The sequence below is a fragment of the Dendrobium catenatum genome, unplaced genomic scaffold, assembly GCF_001605985.2.
Source record: "Dendrobium catenatum unplaced genomic scaffold, ASM160598v2 fragScaff_scaffold_1573, whole genome shotgun sequence".
Taxonomy (NCBI): domain Eukaryota; kingdom Viridiplantae; phylum Streptophyta; class Magnoliopsida; order Asparagales; family Orchidaceae; genus Dendrobium; species Dendrobium catenatum.
The window spans coordinates 23,623-35,408 of NW_021320035.1; the positions used below are offsets into that span (position 1 = coordinate 23,623).

Sequence of the window (11,786 nt, forward strand, 5' to 3'; positions counted from 1 at the left end):
ATTTTCCACGTAACAACAACACAATTAAGCTCGGTACCAACGTAGAAAAGTTTCTATATTATTTGATAGAATCGTATTGAACAGTTTCATAATAAACTGAATAAGGATAATGAATATAATGATATACTTAATGAAATTGGCCTTTTTTTTGTCTTCTTGGACTTTAGACCTATGCCAGTTTTTTAAAAACATATAAAAATGATATATACATGCAACAAATTACTCAGAGAAGATATCAGCAATGTAAAAAATAACAAATTTCCGGACGCACTATAGAATATTAAATAAAGAAATCAAACTTGATTAATACAGAAAAGGATTCTAATCATGTCAATAATTTTTATTTGGCAGGTTATATATTGCAAAATTAAACCATCAGATTAGAACATATGATGATTCAATGACAGGAAATTGTTATGTTAAGCTTATTGGCTACGTTTATTATTATTATTATTGCTTAATTCATTTTGCATGAGAACCATCTCTATGATTTCATGAACATATGGTCCAACACATGACAAAAGCTCAAATGTTTTTTGCTGTGATCATCATCATCATCATCATCATCATCATTATGATCATCATTATCATCATGAATTCATTAAAAGAATGCATGCCTGGACAGTTTCAAAGTAATTTTAAAGCAATGTCTGCGATTAACTTCAAGACAAAGGAATATTTGGAGACATAAGAATGCTTTGGCTAGAGTTAGACTTCATAAGATGGTTAGAATTGTAACTGACCTAATAAGCCCCTTAATAACTCCAACGTCCTCTTTGAAAATTGGCAAGAAACATCCCCTTGGTAGAAACCAAGCCTTCTCCCATTCACTTCAATCCAACTGCATCCTGGGGTCTTAACCACCCCCAATGCCCTCATCTTCCTCCTCATCTCAGCCACGCCATGCCAATTCCCAGCTCTCTCATAGATGCTACAGAGTGCCACACAGTTGCTAAGATTCTCTGGTTCCAATTCAAACAACTTCATTGCTGCAATCTCCCCAATTTCAACATTTTGGTGCACTGCACAAGCAGCAAGTAATGCCCCCCAAATGCTTGCCACTGGTTCAATCTCCATCTTCTCAATGAGTTCAAGTGCCTTCTCAATGCTTCCACAGCGACCAAGAAGGTCTACCATACAAGCATAGTGCTCAATGCTTGGTTCCAATCTGTAGACCCTGCTTATTGAGTCGAACACTGCATGCCCATCATTGATGAGACCAGAATGACTGCAGCTCGAAAGCAATGAAGTGAAGACGATAGAATTGGGCTCCAATCCTTGTCCTCTCATCTTCTCGTAGAGCCTCAGAGCCTCTTTTCCTCGACCATGAATACCATAACATGATATCAAGACCGACCACGTTAAAAGATTTCTGACACGCATACTTGAAAATAGCTGGCAGGAAGCATCCAAGAGTCCACACTTGGAATACATGTCAATCAAAGAATTGCCAACAGCGACATCAAATTCTAATAACAAAAACCTAACTGCTCTGCCATGAACCTCCTTTCCTCTCCTCAAATCTCCACTCTGGCTGCAGGCACTGAGAACACTTGGGAGTGCCATCCAATCCGCATCAACAGCTTCCCACTGAGACTTTTGGAATAAATTGAGCGCCTCAGTGAGAAGCCCAGCTTTTGTAAACCCAGTAACCATGGCATTCCAAACAACTCCATCTTTCTCAGGCATCTGTTCGAACATCTTGCGAGCATCAATCAACCTCCCACATTTTAAATACATATCTACAATTGACCCACTAACGATAAGGTGGATGTCAAGAGCCATTCCAATAGCGAAAGCATGGAGCACGGCACCTGTGCGGCCATGGCCAAGGCCAGCGGAGGCCTTGAGAAGGGAAGGTAGAGTGAAGTGGTCAGGACGGAGGCCAGAAGCAAGCAAGGGGCGGATGAGGGCTAGTGAATAGTGAAAAAATGAGGATTGAGCATAGGAGGAGAGGAGGATGTTCCAGGAATGCAGAGGTCGGTGAGGCATACGGTCGAACACTTGGCGGGCGATGACGAGGCGGCCGCAGCGCGCGTACATGAGGAGGAGGTCGGTTTCGAGGGTGGAGTGTGGCATGAGGCCGAAAACGAGTGCATAAAGATGGGCTTGCTTCCCCTGTCTTAGGGCGGAAGCGGCGGCGCATCGCCGTAGGATAGACGAGAGTTGCGCCGGGGTGGTGTTTGGAAGCGGCATTTCCCGCCATGCGAGTCATGAATGAAGCTAACTCATTGAGCACAAATTCTTACTGGCATTGCAAAATTTTAAAAATACTAGTATTTAATAAAAAAAATGTTTAGGAGGAGATCAAGTCAGCCTAAAAAATGGATAAATTATTATGTGCAGACTCAAAATATCGTGTGTAGATCAATCAGAATGCATCACATCACCTTTTTACTTTGTATTGCGGCTCGGTGCCGCTCGGTACCATGACTTACTATGATTAACGTGACGCATTTTGATTGATCTCTAAACGACATTTTAAGTCCAGCCTCCGCACAGAATAATTTCTCTCTTAAATGGCTATATGATCTATGTCACTATGAAAAATTTGCGATGGTATCAAATTTATAAGTACATTCTTTTTTTTTTTAACTTTTATGTTAAAAAATAAAACAAACTTTATATCTTAAATAAGATTTAAGTTTAATTTTCTTAATCAAGTTTTAGTTTTATTTAAATTTATATAGTTTAGAATAATCGATTTGAGGATGTGATGAAATATATATGTCAATGAAAAAATAGGAGGATTTATTTACATAACACTTAAAATATTAAAATATGCAACACCTAATATTTACTATTTATCTAATCTGACACTTTGTTAATATTGTTAAAAATTTTTGGTGGACATGATTTTGATCTGTGTGTTCGCCAATGACCTCCAATGCCAAGCCATCACAATAGAAAGAGGAAGTTACCATGTTGGCGGAGGCCTTATTGCCGTCCATGGAGCTTTTATCGATTCCTTTTTCTCCCACTCCTTTCCTCCATTTCCAAGTACAACGGAAGTATTTGCTTAGGGAGTAGCCGTGAGAGTTGTTGCGGTTAAGAGATCGGTTGTTGTTATTAGAATCAGAATCGGGGCTTCAATATTTGACACGACCAAAAAATAATGATTTTTTTTTTAATTTTTTTTCTTATGACCCAACCCAGCCAGCTGTGAAAATTTTGAAATTGTGGCAGCCTACTTGTTTCATATTTTTAAAAACTCATGAAAGCTATCAAATATTTAGGATTTTTTCGGAATACAACTTTTAGTACCTATTGAGAAAGAAAAACGAGAAACAGACGATAAAGATGAAAATTTGTGTTTGGAGGACGTCACATTCTCTAAAGGACCAATAATAAAAAAAAAAGCTTAAGAATTAGATGTAATTTACTTATCTAATAATTGCTGTTCAATATATATTATGAGACAATATACATTTTGCTGAGCTTAACTTTTCAACAGAGAAATCTGCCGTAAAGGCAAATACAATATAATTGTGTTCACCTTTAAGGTAGATTAAGTTCTCAAACAACCCCCAATGCTTCAATGAAAATTTTATAAACCGGGCAGTAATAATTTATATGTGTTTTTTGTGATGTTTCACACACATTAACTTAAAATGTATTCTTAAAAAAAAAATATTTCAAATGCCACGAAAACACGTGCTTTTGTATAAAATTTTATGTAAAATAATAATTTTTTTGAAGCTCATTTATTCTGTCATATGTCTAATACATAGATGTGTATAAGGGATATTTTTTTTGGAAGATGTTATTTTTTTATAATCTTTTTTACAGTTAGGTAATTTTTTTAACTAATAGAAACTGTGTATTGCTATGTATTAATGCATATTATTATGTATTCAAGTTATATGAATACACAATTTTTTATTTGTTTATTTAAAAACTTTTTGAGCTATTATACAGCTAGCTGTGTATTAGAAAAATTATATTAGAAAATACAATTTTTTTTCTAACATACACTGTGTATTGCTATAATGCTATGTATTCAAGCTAATAAAAGCACTATTTTATTTGTTCATTTGAAAGCTTTTTGTGCTTTTACGCAACTATATATTAGAGAAAATGCTAAAGAGAGACAAGGATGGAAGAGGGAGAGAGAGCTCACATGATTTTCTTGGAAGGGAAAAACAGAACTAAATCTTATTCAATTTACCATATTTGAAATAAATACAAGTCACGTCTATTTAAACTAAAACAACCTTAAAAGGCAAAATAGTAAAACTGAAATAATATAAAATCGGGCTAAATACTAATATTATGTGTATATTTAATCTCCAACCGAACTCCAATATTAGCATGGCAATGTTCACAACTGAGATAAAATGCAAAATGAGTGTTTCCATTGTCATTCAGTTGGACGTTCGCCTGAACTTCAAATGGACGAATGATGTGGGCAAATTTTCGAAGTAAGCATAATTAACAATTTAGCTATGAGATTAAGCATGACGCTGAAAGAATTTAAAAATAGGCAAAGTCTCTCATTTGAAAGGCGAGTTAGGTCTTGTTGCGGGCTAGAATATATATGGTGATAGAGTTTTAATCGTTCGTCTTAGCGTTACACGGATATCCAGCTCACACAAAAAGAATATAAAATTTTTTACGTGGAAAACCCTTGAAAGGGGAAAAACCACGGGGCCCAGCCCAGTTGAAAAGATTTCAGTAATACTTGAGTTGGTTACAATGGGCTGACTCGTCTCTGGGGACGATCAGATTACAAATAACAATTGTACAATAGAAATCCGGGTGTCAGGAGATGATCTGACAGAGCTTTGAGCCTCAGAGGATGGTCTGACAGAAATTCGGGCCTTAGATGATGACCTGGTGAAGATGAGGGCTTCTGAAGATGGTCGGACGAAAGTAAGGCCTCAAGTGGTGGTCCGTCGGAGCAACGGCTTTAGGCGGCGGTCCGACGGAGCAAAGGGAGTCAGGTGGTGGTCCGGTGGAGCATCCACGTTAGGCGGTGGTTCGGCGGAGCACAGGGCGTTAGGTGGTGGTTCGGTGGAGCAACGGCGGTAGGCGGTGGTCCGACGAAGCACAGGGCATCAGGTGGTGGTTCGGCGGATCAACGACATTAGGTGGTGGTCTGGCGAAGCACAGGGCGTCAGGTGGTGGTTCGGCCGAGCAACGACGTTAGGTGGTGGTCCGGCGAAGCACGGGACGTCAGGTGGTGGTCCGGCTGTACAACGGTGTTAGGAGGTGGTCCGGCGAAGTACAGGGCGTCAGGTGGTTGTCCGGCGGAGCAACGACGTCAGGAGGTGGTCCGGCGGACGTCCGACGTTGGTGGAGCAGCGGTGGTTCGTCGGAACTCCGTCGGTGATCGAGGAGGCTAAGAAGCAAGAGCGATCTCCAATCTCTCTCTTTTTTCCTTAGGCTCAGGGGTCCTCTTTCAAGAGGAGAGTGAGCTCTATTTATAGATTTTGGGAATGACATGGCCCGTAAATAGATGGAGGATCAAGGGTAAGTTGAGAGTGGTTGGATGGACGGCCGATCTTGAATCCCTTGATCATGAACCGTTTGATGGACATTTGAATGTCGTAGTGATGTCGGAATTCAGTGATCTTGGGCTCGTTGTATTCGTCTCGTCGAGCCGCTCGATTTGATTATAAGTTTGTTATGTTTGGAAGATGTTTGATACTCCAAATTGTGGTTTGAACCTTCCAACAGTGCTTCGGGTCCTTGATTTGGACCCATTTGGGCTTGGATTGGGTCGAATTAGGTGTCGTTGGGTTCGTATTTTTGAGACGCTCAGTTTGACTGCAAGTTTGCTGAAATCGGAGTTCATATGCTCCTAATTTTAATTTCGGAAGTTTCCAACTTGATTTTGCCTTGAGATTCATGCTTGATCAAGATAATTTTCGGATGATGTATGAGGTCTAATTCAAAGGACGACGCGGCAGATGATGTGGCAAGTAGAGGAGTTAAGGTTAGTTGTCCATTTAATATGCGACTTATAAGTCGCCCGTTAACCGGGCGACTTAGTTTTTAATAAATTTTTTGCTTTCCCTTTCCCGATCCTTTCCTCTCCTTCTTAGCCATTTTTCGCAGCTGCTTCTGTTCTTCGCCGGCTTAAGGTTAGGTAAGGTTTTATTTATGCATTTTATGTTAATTAAGTTAAATATATGTTGATTATGGTTTATTTTGCTTAGAGAAGATAAGATTCATGCTTTGTGAACTGTTTCTCTAATTTTTTTATGTAAATATCTTTGTTTGTTGAATATATTTCAAAATTTGTTTGCGATAAGTAAGATTTCTACATTTAGGATGTGAATGTTTTAAATATTTTGTAGATCTGTGATTTAGGGTTAAATTATATATAGATTGTGATTTAGTGGCTATTTGTGCGGTAAATATACATGTTTTTTGTGTTATTTTGGGATGGAGAAGATGAAGGTTGGATAACAAATTTATTTGAATTTTTCATATTTGGTTATTAAGCAATGCTCATTATATTTTGAAGTTAGTGTATATTCAAGTAAATTTTTGGGTTAATTTAACATGTTTGGAAATAGGTAAATTTTAAAAAATTTAATTTAAATTTTATATATTAGTTGTAATAATTTTTAATTATGTTGAAGTTATATGTATGTTAGTTGGTTTGAGAGATATGTATTTAGGCATGTGGACAAGCAAACATAAGAGTAGAAAGGCCTACTTCCCTTATATTAAAGGTTAGTGCATGTACGGAGGTATCAATACGTTAAGATAGATTTAAATAGCTTATGCTTTTGCGACAACTTAGCACAATTCTAATTTTTTTTGTGACATGGGAATTGAAGTCATGTAACTATTATGTCGACAAATATTTTTTAAAGTTGATATATAAAAATTAAATTTGTGTTGAAAAGTTGTGTATTATTGATTTATTAATATTATCCATGAGTTTATATTTATGAAAAATATATATTTAGGCATGTGGACAAGCAAACGGAAGAGATAAGTAGAAGTAATTTAATGGATATTAAATTTTTTCATAATATACTAATCATTTAAATATGTTGATGTCATAATTGAATTAATGTAATTTTTCATTATGATATTCTCATGTTAATATTAGGATTTAGAAATAATATAAATTAAAATAAACATATATTAAAAATTTGTTATTTGTTCATATTTTTTAGTGGCACGTACGAGTTGAATAATGAGTGGACGTGGTGCAACATTCATGCTCCTGTATGGAGGTGAGTTACAAGTTGATGACAAATTCGCACCAAGTTATTATGGGGGTAGGAATCATTCTTTACATGTGCCAATAAATATAAACTTAGAGCAGCTTAAGTTAATGATACTTAGAGCACTTAAGGATGTAAGGGGGGAACTTTGTCGTAGGTTCAAATTGAATATACTATAAATTTTTTAGATAATTTTTTTGTGAAATAATAACAATTTTTTTTTTGTTAATTCAGAGGGATTTTTTCCTTGGTATTGAACATGCTTTGCAACAACACTTCAATGATACAAACTATACACAACAATAGAGGAACATAAACACAGTGACAGAGCTTTGTCGTGGTTTGCGCAGGTAGTTGTATATTCAAGATCAATGATATTTTGACGATAAAAGTGAGCATGATACACCATTTTCCATGACCCAGGAAGCTCCTCAGCATTACAGTGGATATGTTGGACCCTCCTCTTAACCTGATCAAGGGCCCTCTATGGACCTCTTCAGTAACCAGGTGCCAGCGGATTTGGATGCATACCTCGCCCCAGATTTTGTACCAAGCTCCCTTCATACAGATGACATAGCTGAGGAAGAAGTTGCTGAGGAGGAACATCACATGCTACGTCAAAGGCCACGATGACCTCCACAACATTATACTCCAGGCACTTATGCATAGCCACATAGGCCATGTAGGTGACGCTAGTTCATCCTTTTATGTATTTTAGTATACTTATATTATGAATCATTTAAATTATTACCATTTTATTTATGAATCTCTTTTTACTTGGCTAGTAAAATGCATGTGAGGCAATTTACAACTTTTTCTTATATTTATAATGAAACACTCATTAACTCTAACCATATCTATTCAATACTAATTAATATTTACATTATTTTTAGTATATATAACTAATATATACATTTGTCGTGCCAACCTTTTTATTACAAAATCTAATTAAAAAAAAATTATTTAATGAGTGTTAAATCTAATATATTTGAATTGTTGATTATAATATCAAATTTTATAGTCCAAAAAAAATTCAATTTACATATTATTCTTGCACCACTTGTAGAATTTTTTTAATTATAGGCTAAGTCGCCCGTTTAACTGGCACTTATATGTCGCCTGTTAGCTGGGCGACTTATTAATATTATCATTTCTTTGCCTACTCAGCATAACAGCTATCTAACGCAACTAATCCTAGTCAGCATAAGTCGCCGGTTAAACAAGCGATTTTGCCTATATTTAATTTTTTTTAAACATGCTTAAACTGTTAATACAATTTTTAATTTTGCTTATTCTTAAAAATTTGTTAACATGAAAGAAACAATTTCATATAATTATGTGATTCGAGTTCTTATGAACTCTACATCCATAGAGCAACTTTGTTCATCATCTTTTTTATTCAAATATGTGAATATAACAAGATAAAATACGACTTGACCTGGATCGGAACCCGAGAATGCTATGTTCGCGTATTGCGAGGTATTACTCGGTATTTGCTCGATATTGCTCGGTATTGCATGGCAATAACGAGAAATACCGCTCTGTGAAGACCAATACCGAGCAAATACCGAGTAATACCGAGTTGTTCTAAAAAACTCGGTACAACTCGGTATTGCTCGGTATTGGTTATTGCCAAGGAAAATCGACCAATACCTAGCAATACCGAATAATACCGAGCAATACCTAGCAAAATCGAGAAATACCGAGCCATCCTGAGTCCGTTCTGGGTCAGGTTGTCGGGGCGCACGGTAAATAATGAGAACGCGTGGCGCGATTCTACTGGCGGCCGAACGTAGAGCTACGTCCTGTGACCGGACCAAATAAAAGTTCCGAAACATGTAGCAGGCGTCCGACCGTTTCGGTTTACACGTCGAATTTGAATATCTCATTAAAAATATTAAAATTCATTATTTTTTAGAAATTTTATAATATTAAAAAAATTATTTAATATAATTTTTAAAAAAATAATTATTCTAGAAAAATCAATTTTGCAAAATTTTCGAAAGAAAGCACAAGACAGTCAAAATTATAATGGGGGATTTACATAGATGCCACTTTGTTATATACATATTACATATTTAACACCCAAAAGTTAAATAATACAATCTCACCATCCAAATACTAATTTTACAACATAAATGCCACTCCGTCTCCTGAACCCACACTCCGTCTCTTCTTTCCGGTGTTAGGCGTCATCTGTTCTTTCCGCGTGAAAACTTCATCTTCCCGCGGTAGCTGTTCTTCCGCATGCTGTTTGGTATCGGATTTACAGCGGGATTTAAGTTGGATTTATGCTAAATCCAGCCAAACGATTTTTGTGCGCGCGTTAAATCCTAGATTTAAGGGTTTACAACTTAAATCCCGGATTTACTAAATCCCTCGATTCTCCGGCACCCTTCCCGCATCTGCCTCTTCGCCGTAGCCGCCGTTGGGCCTTTGATATCAATTACCTTCTCCATGCCAGTAAGCTCACTTTTCTACCTTACATGGAAGATAGTGGAAGGCTTCTCAACGAAGACGAATTGGTAGCATTCTACAAATTCTGAAGATTTTGAGAAGATGTCTTACCTGAGAGTAGTGATAGTGGAAGGGTTGTGTCTTCATCCTCCAGGCCATTTCATTCTTCCCCATTCTGTAATAGAAGATATCAAATTTGAAGGGTACTTGATACCCAAGAAAGTGTCAGTCAAGTTCAGTGTTGAGGAACAACTTTGGATGAGAAGATTTGGGAAGAAGCCGCAGAATTCAAACCTAAGAGGTTTATGGAGGGAGGATGGCAGAAAGAAAGCACTGCTAGTGAGAGAAAGCACGCAGAAGCTAAGGAGAGAAGCATGCAAATGAACAACTAATGGCGGGAAGAGAGAGTTCTCGCGCGGAAAGAACAGGTAACGCCCGAAGGAAGAGACGGAGTGTGGGTTTAGGAGACGGAGTGGTGTTTATGTTATAAAATTAGCATTTGAGTGGTGAGATTGTAATATTTAACTTTTGGATGTTAAATATGTAATATGCATATAATAAAATGGAATGTATGTAAAATCCCCCTTTTTTTTTCTATCACCAAGCCATAGTTCCACAGAATGGTCAGCAATAAGGATTGTTATAATTTCTTTGATGATAGTGCGGGAAAAAGCCGTGGGTAGACACCAACTACCATTAACAATGACTTGTCTAACTTCCCAAGAAGAGAAGAAGAGAAATTATCATTGTTCAATGATTGCTTAATTTGGACAAATCAATAAGAAAAAAAAAAAACCAAAGAACTGAATTTTTACACAACTATTTAGATTTCAAAGAAGAATATATTTATATATAAGGAACCAAATAAATGATCAAAATCTGAAATTTAACGACATATATAATGAAATATTAAAGAAGAATATATTTATATATAAAGGGACCACCAAGTCATACATAAACAAAATTGAGTGCATCAATCAAGTAATATAAACTGGTTAATGCTGAGATTGCATTCTCATATTTCATATCAAATAAATAAGATAAGAAGAAAGAAGTTTGCTTTTGTATTTTGAAATTTTCCTTAAAGCAATTGGACCTAATATAAGCGCTTAATATAGAGGGAGGAAGGTTTGGTAATTCCCTAAGCATAGGAACGTTCTGAATAGATAGTATCTGAACTGAAGATAAGCTTTCCAAGGAGGAAGGGAGAGAATGTAAGGATTTGAGAAAGAAAAGTTGCAGCTCGGAAAGAAAAGACCTAACTTTTAGAAGCTACTGCTCCTCATTTGAAAATGAAACCAGATTATCATTTGACCAAATACTCAGCTTTTTTAAGGAGGCAAATCTTCTCAAGGGCTCCATTAGCAACACCAATGGATCACTTCTACTAAGATAACTGAGCATGAGATGGCAATTATTAGTGGTCCCCACTTCTCAATATCTTCCGAGAGAGATCAGATTGGGGCAATTTGTCATAGCACGGAGGAATTCCAGCTGGAAATGATCGAATGTGGCATCGCATAAATAATAAAACTAAACGTCATGTCAAGCAAACACACGCTTAGGTTTCCTTTGGACAGTTTTTTAACTACTTTTGCTGGCAAGCCTACCTCTCTTCCAATGATTTGCTGACATTAAAGTCCAAAGGACATCACATGAAGAAAGATATAGCTGTCTGCGACTTAATATTCTTGACTTTTTTTTCTTTAGGAGCAGCTCAAAGGAGCCAAAACAAAAAGAGACCTCCAAAAATACAAAACTGTGAGCCCCGATCTGAAAGTGGGAGCCAAAAATCAAAAACTGCTACTAAAAAAAATTCTAAAATAGCACGAGCAGAAAAGGATGATGAGAACCCCGCCAGGACTCAGGAAAAACGTCCATTTTATGTCTTCAGAAAAGCTGTCAAACCCGAAGACCATCCAAGAGGTTCATATAAATGGAACACATCATTGTCCATGGCAACAAAAACGTAAGATAGCCACATGATAGCACAAAAGAAGCAGATACAGCACAAGCCACAGAAAAAAATTATGTATCCACCTGAAAGTATTAAAGCATTTCCAGTAGCATGGAAGAGTTCTTCCACTTGCAAATTCTTTCAAAAACAGCCCTCTTCATTTTGATTGTAGCAGTTGATATGCT

At 36.7% G+C, this 11,786-nt stretch overlaps 1 protein-coding gene across 1 annotated transcript; it reads right to left on the minus strand.

Annotated features, from left to right (window-relative positions):
• Positions 1 to 318: 318 nt before the first annotated feature.
• LOC110103172 (pentatricopeptide repeat-containing protein At5g04780, mitochondrial-like) lies at positions 319 to 2,268 on the minus strand. Its single transcript, XM_028700664.1, has 2 exons — positions 744 to 2,268; positions 319 to 617 (listed from the first exon to the last, which is right to left on the minus strand). Exons 1-2 carry the CDS (start codon positions 2,194 to 2,196, stop codon positions 526 to 528), a joined length of 1,545 nt encoding a protein of 514 aa, XP_028556497.1. The 5' UTR covers positions 2,197 to 2,268; the 3' UTR covers positions 319 to 525.
• Between the last annotated feature and the right edge of the window lie 9,518 nt (positions 2,269 to 11,786).